Source organism: Octopus bimaculoides, chromosome 9 (genome assembly GCF_046866305.1).
Source record: "Octopus bimaculoides isolate indiv1 chromosome 9, ASM4686630v1, whole genome shotgun sequence".
Taxonomy (NCBI): Eukaryota; Metazoa; Mollusca; class Cephalopoda; order Octopoda; family Octopodidae; genus Octopus; species Octopus bimaculoides.
In genome coordinates this window covers 87530316-87552471 of record NC_142936.1, presented here as the reverse complement: position 1 = coordinate 87552471, position 22156 = coordinate 87530316, and the positions used below count along the sequence as shown (strand labels likewise).

At 37.3% G+C, this 22156-nt stretch overlaps 1 protein-coding gene across 1 annotated transcript in view; it reads left to right on the top strand.

The window, feature by feature from the left end:
* LOC106869704 (uncharacterized) overlaps window positions 1–22156 on the top strand; it is a 163965-nt gene that overhangs the window by 100185 nt on the left and 41624 nt on the right. Inside the window, exon 14 of the mRNA XM_089357990.1 lies at window positions 15356–15448. Coding sequence (XP_089214116.1) covers window positions 15356–15448 — 93 coding nt within the window. The remainder of the gene's footprint in view (window positions 1–15355; window positions 15449–22156) is intronic.

Sequence of the window (22156 nt, the reverse complement as noted above, 5' to 3'; positions counted from 1 at the left end):
AAACTCTTTATGTTCTGAGTTCAAACCCTGTTGAGGTCAACTCTTTGCCTTTCATCCTCCCAGGATAAATAAAATAAAGTACTTGAGTATCAGGGTTTGATATAACCAACTAGCTCCTCCTCCTCCTCCTCCCTCAAAATTGCCTTCCTTGTGCCTAAGTGAAAAAATTATTAAGGTGGTGAACTGACAGAATCGTTACCATGCCAGGCATCTTTACGTTTTGAGTTCAAATTCTGCTGAGATCAACTTTACCTTCCATCCTTTTGGGGTTGATGAAATAAGTACTAGTTGGGTGCTGGGGTTGATGACATCAACTTATTTCCTCCCTCAAAATTGCTGGCTTTGTGCCAAAATTTGAAATCAATTATTATTATTATCAAGGTGGTGAGCTGGCAGAAACGTTAACACCCCAAGCGAAATGCTTAGCAGTATTTGTGTCCGTTAGGAATTGTCTTCCTCGAAATATATGACTTTGTTCTGTTTTGTTATTGCTATTGCGGGCTGTGGGGCAGCAGAATTGGTAGAGCACTGGGGGAGGAGTTCACTTCACAACTGCATGGTCTTGAGTTCAATCTCACCATGTGGCAGTATCTTAGCTGAGTATCATCTGTAATAACCCTAAGATCGATCGATGTCATGTGAGCAAAATTCTTTCAAAAGAACCTGTGTGGAAGGCCATTGTTCTTGTTTTTTGTGTGATCAACTAAATCAATGACCATCCCCTGCGCCTTTCTGTACCTTTAACAGAGACCTCTATGTCGCAAGCTTTCGGGCCAGGTTCTCAAAGTACAGCGTCCTTGCACCAATCTCTGAGGCCATGGAGAAGGTTCCAGGCTCTGACTTTTCTTCCTTTCATTGAGTTAATTAAAAAAAAAAAGAATAGCATGCTACTGCATTTCTGAGTTCAAATCCCACTGAGGTCACCTTTGTCCTTTATTCGTCTGGTGTTGCTAAAAAAAAAAAATAATATTTATGCGCTGAAGGGGAAGGTAGGGGTCAGTTTAGTCAACTATATCTTTCCTCTGTATCGAATCTATTACTGCTTCTTTCTTGCTGTGGGCTTGTGCCTTCCACTGTGCTTATCTCATAAAACACTTTGATGTTGCTGTGGCTTCAGTGGGAGATCATGTTACAGTTGTGTGTTCTTTATTTTTTTCTCTTCTGCTTGCTGTTTTTATTTTATTTTATTTCATTTTTATTTCTGGTTATTTATTTTATTTTTATTTTTATTTTCTGCAATGATTTAAAATTTAATTTTTAAGCTTTTTGTTGTTATTGATTTTTTTTTTTTTTTTTTTTTTTTTTGTAGCTCGTTTTGTTTTTGTTTTTTATTATTATTATTATTATTATTATTATTATTATTATTATTACTAAGGCGGCGAGCTGGCAGAATCATTAGCACGCCAAGCGAAATGCTTAGCGGTATTTCACCCTGTCGCTACGTTCTGAGTTCAAATTCCACCAAGGTCGATTTTGCCTTTCATCCTTTCAGGGTCACTTAAATAAGTACCAGTTATACACTGGAGTCGATGTAATCGATTTAATCCCCACCCCCCAAGCTGCCCTTGTGGCAAAAATTTTAAATCATCATCATCATTATTATTATTATTATTATTATTATTATTATATTACCCATGCTGGATGAAATGTTTAGCGGTATTTCACCTGTCACTCCATTCTGAGTTCAAATTCTACCGAGGTTGACTTTACCTTTCATCCTATCGGGGCCGATAAAATAAGTTACCAGTTGAACACTGGGGTCGATGTAATCAATTCATCCTCTCCCCCAAAATTTGAAGCCATTATTATTATTATTATCATTATTATTATTATTATTATTATCATTATTATTATTGTCATTATTATTATTATTATTATTATTATTATTATTATTATTATTATCATTATTATTATTATTATCACTATTAGTATTATTATTATTATTATTATTATTATTATTATTATTATTATTATTATTACTACTACAGCTATTGTGTAATGTCCATCTGACAGAATCATTTACATACCAGACAAAATGCCTAGTGTCATTTCATCATAACATTCTGAGTTCAAATTCCGCCAAGGCTGACTTAGCCTTTCAATACTTCAGGGGCAGGGGTCAATACTACATCTGCAGTTAGATGGCAACAAGAAGAAAATCACTGAATTGATGTTGTAATTTTGATTCCCTTCCCTTTTTTTCCTTTAGCAATCAGTTCAAATCCCACCAGTCTCGAGCCTTTCATCCTCCACCTCCTGGGACTTTATAAAAGTCCTTGTCAGGTACTGGTGGGTTGATTTAAACCTTTAAGCATTCAAATTACACTGTCAGTTGTAATGCTTTTATTTATTCACATTGTTTTAAATTAGTCATGTATTGATTATCTCAGAGCTTTGAGATTTCAACAATGTGGTTGTATATTTTATTTGACATTGCAGGGTAGGTGTGAGAGGGTGGATCTGGCTGATTTCAACATAAAAACAGAAGTGGGCCATATGTGGATGGTGTAAATGCTAAAGGGTTAATTAAGTAATTCACTCGCCAGAAAATTATTGTATTCGATGGCTTAAAAGATGCACGGGTATATTAGATGCACCTCCATTTCGGCAGCATTTGGTCATGGAAAAATGTTTTTAATGCATTAAAGCAGTGGTCCTGGACCAGGGTTCATGTGACCTTTGGGGGTTCTGCATAAGGTTTTGTTAAAATTTATGTACAATAGACTAGCTTTACTTACTCTTTTACTTGTTTCAGTCATTTGACTGCGGCCATGCTGGAGCACCGCCTTTAGTCGAGCAAATCGACCCCAGGACTTATTCTTTGTAAGCCTAGTACTTATTCTATCGGTCTCTTTTGCCGAAGCACTAAGTTACGGGGACGTAAACACACCAGCATCGGTTGTCAAGCGATGTTGGGGGGACAAACACAGACACACAAACATATACACACACATACATATATATATATATATATATATACATATATACGACGGGCTTCTTTCAGTTTCTGTCTACCAAATCCACTCACAAGGCTTTGGTCAGCCCGAGGCTATAGTAGAAGACACTTGCCCAAGATTCCACACAGTGGGAATGAACCCAGAACCACGTGGTTGGTAAGCAAGCTACTTACCACACAGCCACTCCTACAATGCATAAAAATATTGTGACTTAAAAAAAATTTTTTTTTAGACATCAAATGGCTAATGAGGGTCCTGTGTCTCCCCCCCCCCCCCCCTCTTGTAAAATAGTAATCAAAAGGGTCCATAGGTAAAAAAGAAGGGTTGAGAACCACGGCATTAAAGCAATCTAGCAGCACATTACACAAGTAAAGTACAAATAATAAGATGGGTGACAGCAAATATTCTGCTCAATACCACAGATTTGCCTGTCAGTTGTTTGACCTTAAACAACCCTTATTCAGGGACCTTTTGAGTAGGATGGGCTACTTGAGCTGAAGAAAATTCTAACTGGGCCCCACCTGCAAGGTCATGTGCTGTTTATCTTGATATGAGATCACCATGTTATGCACATATGGTTGTGATGCATGTGCCTGATGTACCCTTATCAGATGGGTAGTCATGATGGGTATACTGGGCTCTGTATATTTTACCCCAGTGTCACTTTGATGGCATGCACTGCTCTCTCACTCAATAATAATAATAATAATTAATGGTGATGATGATGTTTAAGTAAATGTTATTGTTATGGAGTCAAGCTCAGTAGAAAAAAACCATCTGGATCAATATGAGCTTATAGTAATAAGCGTTAAACACAAAATTAGTTCATGGGGGGTCCAACTTTGCATACAGGATCTAAGGTGGGGTTTTTCTTAAGACAATTTTTGTGGAGAAAACCTGCACTGGTCTTGTTCTTTTGTTACAAAATATAAACAATTGATCAGTATTTCCTTTCATGCCTCAATGATTGTGAAATGCATACCAGTTATATACTGGGATTAGATCAGCAGGCAAGAGCCAACTGCCCATAAATTTCTAATCTTGCACTAAGAAATCATTGTTAGATTTTTTTAATTATCATTATTTTTATTATTTCATTTCCTTTTAAATTTCAAGAATTTATGTCCATACCCTATTACACCCACCATCACCACCACAATGCTAAACACAAGAGATAACTCATGACATGTTTCAGTCTTAATAGACCTCCTCAGTGAAACTTACATTAAACTGTACTTGATAAAATAATTTTAATGTTCACTACATTAAATATGTTAACACTATTAACATAACTATTGCTTTCATGCAGATGGTGCCACTGGGTAATTAAACTCAGTGATTTATTGTTTTAAATATACTATATGAAACATACATTATTGTTATTTATTTATATTAAACATACATCATCATTTCATGTCCATTTTTCTATGCTGGCATGAGTTGGAACAATCTTCCTCTGTGCAACATCTTGCCACTTGTTACAGTCACTTGTCATCAATCATCATTTTCATAAAGTTCAGCCTCTTGAGATCAGTTTTCACCACTTCTTCCCATGTTTTTCTCTGTCTACTTCTTCACCAAGCTCCTTCCATGTGAATCATATGGCACTTTAACCCAACGGTTACCCTCCATGCACATCACATATCTGCATCTGCTGAGTTTTCTCTCAACCCATTTGTGCTTATTGGTCACTGTCACTAACATTGCACGTCCAGCAGAGCATGCTCACCTCCTTTCAAACCTTCATACATTCACCTCATTCAGTACTAATGTTTCTCAACCAAACAACACAACACTTTATACACATTGTACCCTCTGCCCTTCTCTCAGAAGAAGACTCTTTGTTTGCAGCAGAGGTGATAAACCTTGGACTTTTTCCAGCCTGTTCTTACTGTAGCTAGTATGCTTTCAAAATACCCATCTTCACTGCTAATTGGGTCATTTAGATAACAGAAGCTATCAACTACTTCCAGAGAACCCTTTGAGAGAGTAATATGTAGTTCATATATAGTTCATGTGTACTCTTACAGCTAACTACTCTTTCTTGTTTGCCCCATATAAAGTCTACCTTTTCTGGTTCTCAGCCAGCTTTTGTATGATCCCACTACATAACTTATACTTCCAGAGTTAGCATTTAGTACACTGTATCAAATTCCAACCTACTCTATTTCTACATATCAAGTAAGATCACTTCCTAGATGGAAGTAGTCTTGTCTTGTCTTTGAAATATCTATTCTAATTCTTCAACAGATCTATCTATGGGAACTAGGTTGTCAGTACGCTAGATTTCTCACGGATAACTTGTCTTAAACTCGTCTGTTATGGCCTGAATAATTATAATAGGTGAAACCCAAGCTCTGATGGACATCTACCTGCAGGCTAAATTCCTCACTGAACTCCTTGTCAACTTAGAAGATTATCATTTGCCAATATTTATATCTTCATCACTGTTCAGTTGGTTCATTGTATAATTATTGTCAAGTGGCTCTCATTCCTGAATACGAACATAAGATTTTAACAAAGAATTGTTATAATTATTCAAACCATTACCTTCATTTTTCCAGTTTATATATATATACAATATATTTACACACATTTTTTTAATGTATTTACATATATGAATATATTTACATATAAATAAAAGAAAACCAAGTGAGCTGATACGGAGATAGTAATGCAGATAGACACATTTAGGTTTGACACATACATATACATGTACAGTCCAACCCATACCAGCATGGAAGGCAGACATTAAATGATGATGTTGTATGCATCTACAGGGTGTCCACAAAGTCTGGGTACATTGGGATTAACACACATTTTAAGAAATTATTATTTCTTATACTTAATTGTTTATGTTATGATTTTATTTACTCCATGTACCCAGACCTTGTGGACACCCTGTATATAGATAGATAGATAGATAGTCCTGGATGAAGAATTTGGAATTCCAGTTCAATTCCTTATTACATGTTTTCTATACTGAGCATATCTAGTTCTCACCTATTTATCCAAATATATTCACATACATTTACATTACATTTTAAATGGTTTGATGCCGCATTGTCATCAGGTATCTTATTCTTGGATATCAACATGGTCTCAAGCTATGTTTGAACTTAGAACCTTTCTTTAAAACTAAGAGTAATTATGTCCCTATCCTCTAGGCCAGTACTTCTCAAACTGTCTGAAGTGGCATACCAGCAGTTTTTTGGGTTTTTTTCCCAATGTGCCAGAGACCAGTAATATTTCTTAGTAATATTAATTTATACCAGAAACAATATATATAATGAATATAATAAAAGTTGACTTTTTTTTTTTTATCTTCTATTTATTTTGTAAACAAATAATACAATATTACATTAGCATTTCATAAGCATTTTTATAATGTTTCTTTTCTGGAAACTGGCCATGGACCGGCACCGGTCCACAGACCACCACTTTGAGTAGCACTGCTCTAGGCTACCGGTACATGTACTGATAGATTATATTCTGATCCTTCGTTCTTAAGGTTCCTGTTACCAATATGGTTTGAATCCATATGCACCTGATGACACCAGCAAAGTAAACCATTCAAAATATAGCATGTGTATATATTGTCAATATAAACAAGTGTACATACAGTCTGGACAAATACCATCACTTTCTAGCAATTCCAGTGCAACACAGCGTAGTCTCTTCCAAGCTCTTCTGTTCATTAATAACATATTTACTGCTATTTCTTATCCCACACTTGTACAGGCACGACTACATTTTACTTAACATCCTGTACATAAGTGCCATCCATGGATAAGTGGAACCCTTCACATCAAACATGGCACTGACTCCATCGACAGAGTCTGTGAAAATCTTCTCTGGTGGCATGGAAACCTTGTGCTTTTCCTCAATACAAAGACACAGTCTCTATACATGAAAGAAACAGTCTGTGTGTGTAGACAGTACACAACTAAACTCACTATATTGTTTATACAATCTGCATCACAACGAATACTACAGCCTTGATTTAACCTTTTACAAAGTTAAGATCCACACCTAAGAGATCATATGGCTGTTATACAAACGCAAAAAAGAAAACGCACACACACACACTCTCTCTCTCTCTCTCTCTCTCTCTCCCTTCTTCCCTCTCTCTCTCTCTCTCTCTCTCTCCCTTCTTCCTTCTTTCTCTCCCTTCCCCCCTCTCTCTCTAGCTCAAACTCCCACTCAAAAGACACCTGTCTGTCGTCCTCTCTTTCTCAGATCCACCACTAAATAACTTGATCTAATCTTTCCTCAGTGTGGGTATCTGAGCTAGCAGTTAGGGCTATGCTTCCCAATCTATTTCCCCCAGGACCAGTTTAACTTTCCAGAAAAATGTATGGCTCACCGGTGGTTGGAGTAAAAAAACAAACTTCATTTTCAATATTTCATAATTATAGACTTTCTTTAAAGAAATATCTACATTAGAGCATTGGAATAGTGCCATACTGGAGCAAACAGTCTTCACGCAGTCTGCTTGGCTGGAGGGATTGGTTTGGCAAGGCTCAGGATAGGTGTAGTATGTTTGCTGTGAAAAAAAAGATTTTTATAATTCCAGGTCCCACTTTAAAAAAAAGGAAAAAACTGGATCCCAGGCCCAACTGGTGGGGTGTATGCCCCACTTTAGGAATCACTGGGTTGGGGTGTTGTACTTGCAATCATAAGAATATAGATTTGATTCCCAGACCAGGTAGTATGTTACATTCCCTCACTCACTCCCCACTCTTTCCCAGTGCTCTTTTTACCTCAGTTATGGAGTGGTCAGTAAATGTCCAGTCTTCCTCTGCCACTGTTTCTCTAATGTTCATTAAAGAGTTTTATCCAGTAATTTAGTATTCCTGTCTTGACGTTTCCTCTGGACAGTTAACTAGAACTGCCAGGATTGTCAGGGTTTCGTTTTGTTTCTCATCTTCTCTTTTGTTACTCAGAGTTAGGTGCAGACATCACTGCACAGATTAAGAGGTGTGCTTTGCAGCCATGTAGTTTTGAGTTCGGCTCCACTGCACAGCGCCTTGGACAAGTGTCTTCTACAATAGTCTCAAGCTGCCTTGTGAGTGAATTTGGTAGACAGAAATTGTGTGAAAGTTCGTGTGTATATATTGGTTTTGTTTATGTCCCCATAACTTGGCAGTTCAGCAAAAGAGTTTAATAAAGCACGAGATTTTTTTAAAAAATAAGTTCTGGAGTGAATTTATAAAATTATTTTTAAATCTCACAATGAGAGATATTCAGCAACAGTACTTTGTAGTAAAGATTGTTTGCCAACATAACATGACAGTCCTGGTTTAGGACGAATGTTGCTGTAATTTAGCCCCAGGAGACATCGTCTCCAGCTGGCTATACGACACGGTCTGTGTCCTTATAATTTTGAGCTGAGTGGGGGTGCTAGATTCCCTTGTTCGAAAATATAAAAACACAGATCGTGTCGTATAGCCAGCTGGAGACGATCTCTCTCTCTCTCTCTCTCTCTCTCTCTCTCTCTCTCTCTCTCTCTCTCTCTCTCTCTCTCTCTCTCACTATTTAAAGCTCAAATGAGATTCATTGTGGAGTACAGCTATCCTTCAATATTGGTACATGATGTCATTCACCTACACAACCTTCCCTCATGACATAGAATAAGAGACTAGGCTGAAAAAGATGGTGAGTGCTGTTGTCATCTCTTATTAACAATCTCTAAACCAATACTGAAGGAATGCCTGAAGTACTGCTCCCACAAAAAAAGACAGTGCTGCTGCTACACATTCCAATATCCTAAATCACCCCTGCTAAAAAAATAACCACACAATTGAGTGACATGAAATCATTCACGAACATACTCCAACCTTTCGTCCCCGTAGGCATGTTGTCTCCTATTTGTCACTTCTACTGCTACTACAGTAGCCTCTGCTCCTCTACTTACTCTCCACTCATTTCTCTCACTCTCTTTACTTATATTGTATACCCCTACATCAATCAGTGTAGCCATTCCACCACCACCACCACCCCCCCCCCAGAACCCCCTAACCATGTTTTTACTACAGCTGTCAACATGGAATTAAGAGGACGCCACCACCTGCATTGATTTTACTGGTCTTCGGAGGACCTGGGCGGATTCTAACAACGGTTCCTTCTTCTCTCCAGACCAAACTATTAACCAATTGATTCCAGGTTTGACGCCCTTGCATAGCCACTTGTGCAGTGTCCTCTACTGTGGACTCATGTCAACCAAATGCTTTGTGAGCAGAATATGGTGTACAGCCCTTCGTGTGTGTGTGTGTGTGTGTGTGTGTGTGTGTGTGTTTGAATCTGTTGTTGTTTGTCATGTCTCATTATGTCTCAGAACTTAGCATTTCTACAAATAAATTGATAGAATAAGCATCAGATTGAAATATGTACTAGAATTAATCTGGTCAACTAAAACCTTTGAAGGCAGTGCCCCAGCATGGCCACTGTCCAATGGTTTTAAACCTGTAAACTACACTTAAGTGTGTGTGTGCGTACCCTACAGACTGAAATCTAATTATGCTTCTTATATCTGATGTGGCATGTATACTACTAATGATGATACCTTTTCCAGTTTAACATACAGGAATAATGAAAAACTCCCACACCAAGCATAAATGTGACATATTCCATGTTGGAGTCTCCTCTCCCACGTCTAATGACTGGTATTGACTATTATTTATTAAACTAATCATTATAGAAAATTACTATTAAATCTCACGAGAGATATTCAGCAACAGTACTTTGGAGTAAAGATTTTTACCAACATAACATGGCAGTCCTGGTTTAGGACGAATGTTGCTGTAATTTAGCCCCAAGAGACATCGTCTCCAGCTGGCTATATGACACAGTCTGTGTCCTTATATTTTCAAGTGGAGGTGCTAGATTCCCTTGTTCAAAAATATGAGGACACATCATAGTATTGCCAGCTGGAGACGATGTCTCCTGGGGCTAAATTGCAGCAATATTCATCCTAAACCAGGACTGCCATGCTATTTTGGCAAACAATCTTTACTCCTAATCATTATAGAGGACACAGAACACTATTCAGACATAACTTATGGAATGACCTGATATATATATATATATATATATATATATATATATATATATATATATATATATGTATGTATGTATATGACTTTTTAAAGTTACCTCTACAGATTTTCGATACTAGACTGCCACCCACAGGCCTGCAATCATTTGTGTATTAACATAGGCTATTCAATGTCCCACAGTTGTTGGAACAATTACCACTCGATCATCAAAGTGGAGGATGTCACCACTGATGGACTGCCATCTTTTCTATCCAGATAGCATCGGATCATCTAGGGATCATTACTTTAAATAAACTGCTATCTTAAAGTTACCTCCACAGATTTTCTGTAGAAATTAGAACCAGCATATACAGCCATTAGCTATTTTTCTGTCATATTGTTTGCATAGACATATTTGTATATGAAACATAACATTAAATACTGGCTCTAATTTCTTTGGAAAATCTGTAGAGATATAGGCGCAGGAGTGGCTGTGTGGTAGGTGGCTTGCTTACCAACCACATGGTTCTGGGTTCAGTCCCACTGCGTAGCACCTTGGGCAAGTGTCTTCTACTATAGCCTCGGGCCGACCAGAACCTTGTGAGTGGATTTGGTAGAAGGAAACTGAAAGAAGCCCGTCGTATATATATATGTGTTGGTGTGTCAGTGTTTGTCCCCCCAACATCGCTTGACAACCGATGGTGGTGTGTTTACGTCCCCGTAACATTAGCGGTTCAGCAAAAGAGACCGATAGAATAAGTACTAGGCTTACGAAGAATAAGTGCTGGGGTCGATTAGCTCAACTAAAGGCGGTGCTCTAGCATGGCCACAGTCAAATGACTGAAACAAGTAAAAGAGTAAAATAGATAACTTGAAAAAATGACTGAATTGCACTGCTAACACAGGTGGGACACAATATTGACTCATAAGCTTTTAATACACGTAGCAGTATATTATGGTTGAATAGTGAAATACAGTGTCCTCACCAGCGATTGATATGTATGTGCACAGAATAAGCTTATGTTATGTATGCATATCATGTGTGTATGTATTACATACAAAGTATTACTGTGATAAGCTTAAAATCCAAAATAACATGACTAGTAACTAAACTGTATTGAGTCCCTTAGGGTTCCATTAGGTCCACCATTATAGCTGAGTTGTGTATTCAGTGATTTGCGTAGGGGAACACCTTTACACCATGCTGTTGTATCTATGAAGCGTGGTGACAATTTAGCAAAACTGGATTGAGTTTAATTGTACCTCACTATACAGCCTGTGACAGTGATCTGTTATAAGATAATCATAATTAGGTGTTGCTGGCAAGTTAATGAGAAGCCTGTGATCAGGAACTATTGTGATGAGTTTTTCTTTTTTTTTTTTGTATTGTGTGTGTATGTGTATACTGGTGTGGCTGTGTGATAAAAAGTTTGCTTCCCAACTAGATGGTTCCTAGTTCAGTCCCACTGCATGGCACTCTGGGCAAATGTTTTCTATAGCTTTGGGCTGACCAAAGCCTTGTGATTGGATTTGGAAGACAGAAACTGAAAAAGTCCATCATTTCTCTCTGTGTATATATGTAGATAGATATGTGTGGCGAGCTGGCAGAAACGTTAACACGCCAGGCGAAATGCTTAGCGGTATTTTGTCTGCCGTTACGTTCTGAGTTCAAATTCCACCAAGGTCAACTTTACCTTTCATCCTTTCGGGGTCAATGAATTAAGTACCAGTTACACACTGGGATCGATGTAATCGACTTAATCCCTTTGTCTGTCCTGGTTTGTCCCCTCTATGTTTAACCCCTTGTGGGCAATGAAGAAGTAAGATGTGTGTGTACTTTTGTGTCTGTGTTTGCCCCACACCACTGCTTGATAACCAGTGTTGGTGTGTTTACATCCCCATAATTTAGCAGTTTGGCAAAAGAGACTGATAGAATAAGTGCCAGACTTTAAAAATAAGCACTGGGGTCATTTTATTTGACTAATGATTCACTGTGGTGCCCCAGCATGACCACAGTCTACTGACTGAAACCAGCAAAAGCTAAAAGATAGTCTAGTCCCTGTAGGAAGTGCTGTGCCTTTCACTGTTTTTAGAGGATCCCCTTCTTGAGAAACATAATCCAAGGGGACCTGATTCAAATGATTGCATTTGACCCACGGTAGGGATATTAACCAACCAATCAGTGAGGATCTTCCACACAATTTCTCTCTGCCAAATTCCACTAAGAAGGCATTGGGCAATCCAAGTGTAGGAGTGGCTGTGTGGTAAGTAGCTTGCTTACCAACCACTTCTCTATATCACATATGTGAGGCCCTCCTGGGTGTCTTACCATGAGGTTGAATACTCCCTTGAGATAATTTAGCCCTCACTCATATTGTTTTGATGATTCGCTTAACCTCAATCTCACAGCAACGCTATGTTTAGGGTACTGTGTGACAGGTCTTCTTTATTTGGTAGTTTGACTTGCTAGAAATAGCTGGTAAATTTCACTCCAATTACACCCTCCTGTCTTAAATGTGGAAGAACTATGTAGATGATGTAGGCCTTGATATACAAAAAGGTGAGATGGTCACTGTTGGAACACTTTTGATCATAGGTCTCTCAATCAGGGTTGACCTAGGGCTAAATTGCAACCACCACAACAATAGATACACACAAAACACTGCACAGTATGCCATGTGGTGTAATGTCTATTTTAATAGCCATTCTACCTTTTTTTTTTTTTTTTGCCTTACATTTCTCACTATCCTGTAGATTTTAAACTGTCCAATGGTGGTAGTAGTCAGCTCTCCATCTCCTCTCTTTCTCTCCTCCCTTCTTCCTCATCCTATTCTCTTCCACCACCTCTACTCCTTGTCACAAGCTGACCCCATGCTCCTCTGTTAAAGGCATTCATATGCCAAGTGGTGATATTAAACTGGGCAAAGGATTAGCTCTACCATCCTAATTTCATCATTCAATTAATTAATTATATAATTGCTGTGAGCTGAATAACTGCAGCAGAGGAATACCAAAGATGGGGTGGTGTGTGGGAGTAGTAAACAGTTGTATCTGAGGGAATTGGGTCTGGTAAACAAGATGAAGCTGGAATGAGAGAAATGGCTTAGAAAAACAGAAGCTAAGATGATGATGATGATGTGCTTGTGGAAGTAGGGTTGATACTGGACTGCCACCAACAGGCCTGCAATCATTGGTGTATTAATGTAGGCTGCTCAATGTCCCACAGCTGTTGGAACAATTACCACTCGATCATCAGAGTGGGGGATGTTACAACTGATGGACTGCCATCTTATCTATCCAGATAGCATCGGATCATCTGGGGATCATTACTTTAAATGGACTGCTATCTTATCTATCCAGGTAGCAAGAGATTATCTGGAGAATGCTGTTTCGGATAGACCACCGGTTATTGATCATAGACTTTACCTCACATTACCTGATGAGCCATGTGTCAGCAAAACTTCAAGTAGTAATATGAACAGACAATTTTGAGCTTTTAACAAATAAAAAAAATACACACACACACACACACGCACACATTCTTTAGAAGCTAATGATTCACTATTATTATTTAAAGTTTCTTAGTGTGCAATTCTTCAGGTGACAAAAACAGGAATGCATACAATGCAAGTTGATGGAACGTTCCCTAATGTATCTAGGTTGCGCCAGATCATCAGGGGAATGTTATATCAGCTAGACAACTATCTTATCCATCCAGTTTACACCAGATTATCTTGGGGATGTTGCTACAGATACTCTATTTTATTCAGAAGAGATAGCATTGACTCCTTGCTTACAAAATCAAAAAACAGCACAGCACACATGGCTTTAGGAAACATTTTTTCATGCTCAGAGTTGCTGAAGCTTGGAATAAACTACCCACATCAGTTGTTAGCTGCTGTCAGGACACTACATCTTCCTGGTTTCCTGAAATTCACCAGCAGTACACCTGATGCTCTCCTGCCCTTTTTTTTCTTTCTTTTTTTTTTTCTTTCTTTTTTTTTTCTTTTTTTTTTTTTTGTAAACAACTCATTCCCTATTCACTTCCTGTACATTATTCTATATACAGTTCCTGCAGTTTTGGATACTTTTCCTGATGAGCTGTAGTGCACCTGAGCACTGTATGCAATAAATTTGCTATTATTATTATTAGTTTAAAAGCTCCTTCTCTAAGGAGGGAACCTGCTCCAAAATATTAGATATTTCCTCCTTCAGTAAAACCATCTGAAATACAGCATTTTTCAGAAGAATGTTGGGAATTTGAGAAAGGAGTCTCTTTTTTTACACCCTTTCTCTTTTTTTTTTAAACTTTATTGTATTGCCTCTAACTAATGCCGACTACCACCACCATCACCACCACCCTTATGTTATTGTGGATTTGTTATATAAGTAAAAAAAGAAAATGGAAACATTAAGAAGAATAAGTGTAAAAAATTATGGACTCATTGTCTATTTTAAGGATTCTTTCGTTGGTGTAGGAGTCTTTATTGTTCTTTAGGTGAAGATGGAAGGAATCCACTTCCATCTAAACTCTAAGTGCCACAGCCCATCTCCACTCCATCCTGTCTCAGACCATCATTACAGATCTTTTGGGTTTTTCTTTTTATTTGGTCTTCTTTTATTGTATTTTTTTCTTCCAATCTAATTACTGTCTCTGCACACTAAACTACTACCACCAACGGTCCTACTAATTTTAGTGACTATTATATTTACATTTCCTAATTCAGTTTACATGGTGCGTGTGTATGTATATATATATTATATATTATATATATGCACAAATACGGCTCTCTTCTGCATTACAGAAGCATTGTGTTCCTGGGAATCTTGATTTAATGTGAAATATTTTGTAATGTGGGGCTAGTTTATCCATTGGCACCCATGTTGTATAGTGTGGAAGCCAGTGGGAAAATAGGTTCCGTATTATGGCAAGATTTCCAGGAATATAACACTTACGTAACTCAGAGTAAGTCTGTTTGTAGACACCGTAAATATATCTGTTAACATGGTATATATATATATGTGTGTGTGTATGTATATATATATATAAAACAATTATATATGTTCACGTGTGTGTGTGTATATATACTCGCACACATGTATGTACGCACACACATATATATCTGTTCATATGTGTGTGAATATATATATATTTGTTTACATGTGCATGTGTATGTATATATATATATATATATATATATATATCTTTTCACATAGCACGTGTGTGTATGTATATGTCCACACACACACATATATACATATATATGCACACAATTTTTTTTTTTTTTTCCAACAAGAAGAAAAAAAAATTTTTTTACATCTATTATTATTTTTTTTTGTCTTCCATTAACTTGTCTTTAGATCACATGGACGATTTGGCATCTTAAAACTGACAGTTATCATTTTGACCCTACTCAACCCACCCGGATCGAGAACATACATTTTATATTGCAGGTGAGTGCTGCCGAAGAGCGATGTCCAGGGAGCCGCAGTCAGGCAGTTGATCGATCGATTGGTCGGTCAGTCAGTCGGTTAGCCAGCCAGCCAGCCAGTCAGTCGGTCAATCAATCGATCGATCCCTTCACCAACCAAAAAAAAAAAAAAAAAAAAAAGAGAAAGAAATAATTATAATAATAATAATAATAATAATAATAATAACAACTCCCGACAGCTCTCCCTTTTCCAACACCTCTTACGGCCTATACCTCTTCCTCCACTCACGCTACAAGCTTCTGCTTTCCAACTCCATTTTGTTGTTATTGTCGTCTGCTGCTGCTGCTGGTGGCGCCATCTACCTTGCTGTTGTTGTTGTTCTTCTTCTTCTTCTTGTCAATGTTGCTTTTTTTTGTTTTTGTTTTCGATGTTGTCTCATTTGCCGTTGTCATCATTGGTGTCATTACTTTCGTTCTTGTTGGCAATGTATCTTCGTGTTGTTGTTGTTGTTGTTGCTTCTGCTTTCGTTGTTGTCACTGCTTTTTGCTTGTTGTTGTTGCTGCTGCTGTTATTTACTGATGCTGTTGTTGTTGTTGTTGCTGCTGCTCTTATCTTCATTGTTGTTTATATAAATTATCTACAATTTATCATTTATTAATATTTCGCCCCCCGACTCCCTCGTGACCTCTCTATTCTGCAAATATCACTGGTATATATCATCATCATCATACTTTACATTCCACTTTAGTCTGTACACACACACACACACACACACACACACACACACACACACACACACACACACACACACACACACGTTCAAACATTTGTAACTGAACATATACATATTTATATTTAAACACCTTTATACATGAGTATGTACCTGTGTGTATACCTGTGTATGTGCCTGTATGCGCACATGTGTGTGTGTGTATGTGTGCCTGCCTGCCTTTGTGTGTGTGTGTGTAATTTTTAGGATCTGTCCACTACTCCAGTTTAATACTCAGCAATTTTTCAGGCAAACTTTCAAGAATCTATTTGGATGTACAGACAGAGAAAAGAGTACTCAATGCATGTAGTAGAGTATATTTTTTATTCAGTTTTATGTTGATTTATTTAGTTACTATTCAGAGTTGCTTATTATGTGCATTCGATCAGGCAACAAAAAGCTGTGTGTAATCCTTTGTCACCTATAAGATCGTACACTGCAAGAAACTCTGAGTAGTACCAGTGAATCATTAGCTTCTAAAGAACATATTGGTATGCATTTTTTTATTTATTAAAAGCCAGATATTATCTGTTCATATTATAACTTGAAGTTTTGCCCACACAAGGCTCATCAGGTAATGTTTGTATCTTTGTATATTATATTCTGATAAAATTACTTTTTGAGTTGAGGTTTTTTTTTTTATGGTTGCTGTTAGTCAGGAATCATGGGTGTGTGCATATGTTTGATGTGTAATTAATATGTAAATCTAAGAAAGAATGTTATACAAAGAAACCTTTATGGAAAAGAAGGAAATTAAACCTATTTTATACAGTAATCACTCACCATATTGCGGTTCACCTATCACATCCTCAGTACATTGCAGATTTTTCTGGCTAACATATGTAAATTTATATTGCGGACTCCTCAGAATATTGTGGATTTCTATGGCCAATAGCTATTTATTTTGGTTTATATAGAGTTAGGGTCGTGTAGGAATTGAAGAGAGAGAGGGGGAGAGAGAAAGAGTGAGGCAGAGAGAGAGACAGGCAAATAGCACATCACACCGGAACATATTCTTTGGGTTTTTTGAAAAAGATATTTCTAATCTGTAATCATTAGTCCAACGAAACATATTTTGTCAGAAAGTGGCTAGACATAGCTTTCTTCTGAACTTGTCACCTCCTGGAATATTTTTTTCTAAATGTATATTTATGTCAATTATATCTCATTGTAAATTGATTTGCCATCATACCAATGCAATCAACTTCCTTCTGACTTGTATTAGATGCAAAATTGACTGCGTAGATAACTAATTTGATTATTCTCTTCTCTAACCACAATGTACTGCTTAATAAACATACAGCCAAAGTTTTAAGCCACAAACATTTAACAGAAATCTTAACTCTGAATGACTTATAAATTTAGATTTAATAAATAATAAATTCCACTTCATCATTGGTAGAGTTTATAGAGATGATGGTTTTATCTGCAAAAATAAAGAAATATATATTGAGTTGGTGGCATCATTTTAGTACTGTATGGTGCAGAAATATAAAAAATAGATATCCAAATGGATAAATTCTTTGCCTTGTTTATCTCCAAAACTATCAACTGGCAACAAGCTGGTAAACTCCAGAGGGAGCTGATCAACCTTTGCAAAGATTTGTTATTTATAATGACATAAGTAACAACCTCAAATTAATTAATTTCTTAAATTTTATTGTTAGACCTTTAGAGAAAAATAATTTCAACCATTCATTTAACCGATTCAATGCAAAAATTATATTTCCAACCACAGAATATTTGTTCTTTAAACTAATTTAGGTTAAAGAATCCCAGCTGTTTGTTAGGACAAAAACCTTGTTTAACTGAGTAGGATACTCTTTTACGCGTTTCAGTCATTTGACTGCGGCCATGCTGGAGTACTGCCTTTAGTCAAAGAAATCAACCCCAGGAGTTGTTCTTTGTAAGCCTAGTACTTTACCGAACCACTAAGTTTCTGGGACATAAACACACCAACATTGGTTGTCAAGCAGTGGTGGTGGGGACAAACACAGACACACACACACACACACACACATAAATATATACATGACAGGCTTCTTTCAGTTTCCATCTACCAAATCCACTCACAAGGCTTTGGTTGGCCCGAGGCTATAGTAGAAGACATTTGCTCAAGGATCCACGCAGTGGGACTGAACCCAGAGCCATGTGGTTGGTAAGCAAGCTTCTTACCACACAGCCATGCCTTTATGTATCCAATAATATACTAACATCTGTTTCATAGAAACTTTTATATATCATAAACATACATAAGCTTTGCTTGACTGTGTGGTTAAGAAACTTACTTTACAACCACATGGTTTTGGGTTCAGTCCCACAGCATGGCACCATGGACCAACCAATGCCCTCTGAGTGAATTTGGTAGATAGAAACCATGTGGAGGCCTGTCATATATTTGTGTGTGTCTTTGTATCTGCGTTTGTTCCCCACACATACCAATTGGCAACTGGTGTTGGTTTGTTTACATACCTGCAATTTAATAGTCAAGCAAAAGGGACCAATAGGATAAGTACCAGACAACTTGTTTGACTAAACCCTTCAAGGCAGTACCACAGCATGGCCCACCCCACTGACTGAAACATGTAAAAGATAAATAAAGATACTCAGCAAGAGATAATACAAAAGAAAGGTAATGTGGTTTAACCCACCTTAGTGTTTGCACCAAAATTGAAAAAAAAAAATATTCTTCCATCAGGCAAAATTGCACTCTCCCCCACAAGCATAAACATATGTTTGCCTTGAAATGGGAATTGCTTTGGAAACTAATTATCAATGCAGCCTCTTTCACATCCCACATCTGACCTTAACCAGAACAATATAGATTACATCAGCATGATAGCAAATTGATTTAGGTGAGAAATAGTCAACATAAATGTACATGATCACCGCAAGAAAGATTGGGCATGGGCTTAGCAATACACTTATGACTTTTGGAAAATAAATAACCTAACTTCCAATATCAGTTGGCACTGTTTAGACATAATAAAATGTTTCTGCTTTTTATACATGCCAGAAATAACATTGATTTTAAAACATAAGACATCATAGCCAAACATCTGTTTCCCATGCTGGCGTAGGCTGAATGGTTCGACAGGAGCTGATGAACCAGAGGACTATGCTAACCTCCAATATCTTCTTTGGTATAGCTTCGATGGCTGGATGCCCTTCCTAACACCAAATGAATAATCATAATTAATTAATTTCTTGCTGCCCACACAAGTAAAAATACCTTCTTAGATATCATAATGACACTCTATTAGTGAAATCTTGACATATCAATGATATATATTTTTTTCTTGATTTTTTTTTGAAATTTTTTTTTTAATGTTGTATAAATTACAATAAAATCAGCAACCTCCTCCTTTAATAATAACTCTTCTGGCCTTCATATGATAATGAAATATATGAAATATAAGCACTGCTTTGTGTGGCCTGCCACAGTATTCATAGTCTGTGCTGTGGAATGACCTGATTTAAACTGTAATATATACAAAATAGGTCTGATTTCTGCCATACATTGGTTTCTTTACACAAGGCCACTTCTAAATTCTTTTTTTTTAAAGATTTACATGTTAATTACCATTAGAGCATTTAAGCAGATGTACACTTACATATTTAACTCATGACTACAGACATTCTTGTAACATAGGACTGAAAGACAAAAAAACCTTGTAATAATGCTAAAAAAAGAAATTATACACCCTGAGCAGTTCTCTTCCCTTAAAGGGAAACTTCACCCACCCTTCTACTTCTTAGTAAACTCTCTTACTACAAAAGAAACTGTAGGTGGCAGCACCAACAGTTGCCAGTCAAATTTCCCACAATTTTTTTTTCTTTTTTTATAAATTATATTATTAAAAATGTTTAATCACAGAAACTTTAAAATTTTCACCAAATTGCCTGATGAGCTGTGTATTGACATCATTTTAAATTGTAATGGACACATGTAATAATAATCAGCCTCTAGTAAAAATGTATAATATTTCGCTCTCTTCTGTTTTATGATTTCTTTAAATTTGTGTGGAGGTGCAAATGTATGTGAGTGTGTGTCTGTGCATGTGTACCTATATGTGTCAGTGGGTGCATGTATGTAATCGTGCATTTCTGTGAGAATCAACTCTCTGTGATGATGTACTTAATAAGACATAACTGTAGTTAATTTTTGATATCTTCTGCAAGTAAATTGCCAAGCTGGCAGAATCATTAGCATGCCAGGCAAAACCATTTGAGGCATTTCATCTGTCTTCACGTTCTGAGTTCAGATTCCACCAAGGTCTGCTTCACCTTTCATCCTTTCGGGGTCGATAAAATAAGTACCGGTTGGGCACTGGGGTCAATGTTATCAACATGCCTCCCCCCACAAAAAAATTGTTGAGCTTGGGCCAAAATTTGAAATCGATATTTTCTGTAAGTTTTTTTTTTTTTTTTTTAATTATTTTTTTTTTACAAGGTTCCAGATTGTTTTTCAGGGATCAATATTACACCAAACATATCCAGTATATTTCACTGGTTAATGAAACTGTAACCATTTGAGGTGTTCGTTAGATACAGACATGGCTGTGTAATTAAAAAGTTTGCTTTGACATTGCATGGCTCTAGGTTGTCTCACTGTGCTGCACCTTGGGCAAATGTTTTCTATCCCAACCACAAGCCAACCAGATATGGACTGTACTGGTTTTGAAAAGGAAACCTTTAAATCCATTGCCCTTATTAACACTAGCACCTTGCCCCTGGCTACATTCAAATGAGTTTACCGTATGGTAGCCACACCAGTTGCATCTCCAGTCAACAATAGTTTGTGTGGTGTGTGTGTGTGAGAGAGAGAGGGGGGACTAACTTTAAAGGTATGTGTGTGTTTGTTGACATGCTAGCTATAAAGGTGCATGGCTCAGGGGTCGAGCTTATGATCGTGAGGTTGTGAGTTCAATTCCCGGACCGGGCTGCATGTTGTGTTTTTGAGCAAGACACTTTATTTCACGTTGTTCCAGTTCACTCAGCTGTAGAAATGAGTTGTGACGTCACTGGTGCCACGCTGTATCAACCTTTGCCTTTCCTTTGGATAACATCGGTGGTGTGGAAAGGGGAGGCTGGTATGCACAGCCAACTACTAGTCTTCCATAAACAACCTTGCCTAGATTTGTGCCTCGGAGGAGAACTTTCTAGGTGCAATCCCATGGTCATTCATGAGGGAAGGGGTCCTCTTTTATTTTTAATTTACACATGGTGTTAAGATGTACGATGGTGTATGATAGTGAATTATGGACCGTGTATATAGAGGACTAATGTGGTGTGTGTAAGATTCGTAATGGTGTGTAGTAGCAAGACATGATTTCATGTCCATTGTCCATGCTGGCATGGGTTGTTGAGGTTCATCAAGATCTAAATCAGTTCCTTCTTTCTAACTGGTGTTACATCCCTCCTCGATCAGTTGGAAGATCCTATTTTGCTTGAATGTCTCTGTTTTGGTATGGTTTATGATTTCTATGACTGGATGCCCTTCCTAACACCAACAGTGCATTTTTTTTTTGTACCAGCACCAAAGAGTTGCTATGCCCCCAACTAGGCCAGATGTATTTATGTTATATGATATTTGATATACCTGTATTTGTCTGTTCAACTATATACCACTGGTTGCTTTGAATTGTTTCCCTCAGCTCAATTTGTTTGAATTATGCAAACTGCCTCGGCCAGGAATGTGTTGTTCTCCTTTTTGTAATAATGTCACACAATTATCTTGACGATGATGGCTATTGAGTCAGAAACACATATCCATGGCTGTCCTCTTATCCCCAGACAATAAGCCTGTCCTGTTTCCCTAGTGGCATGTCAACATTGGAGACTTTTTGAATCCTGGGATCATTTCCCCATCTCAAATAGAGTTGGTCTTAATTGCCATTTGGTAATTATGATACATCCTCAGGCAGTCAAGATAAATTCAATGTATCAGGAACTTATGT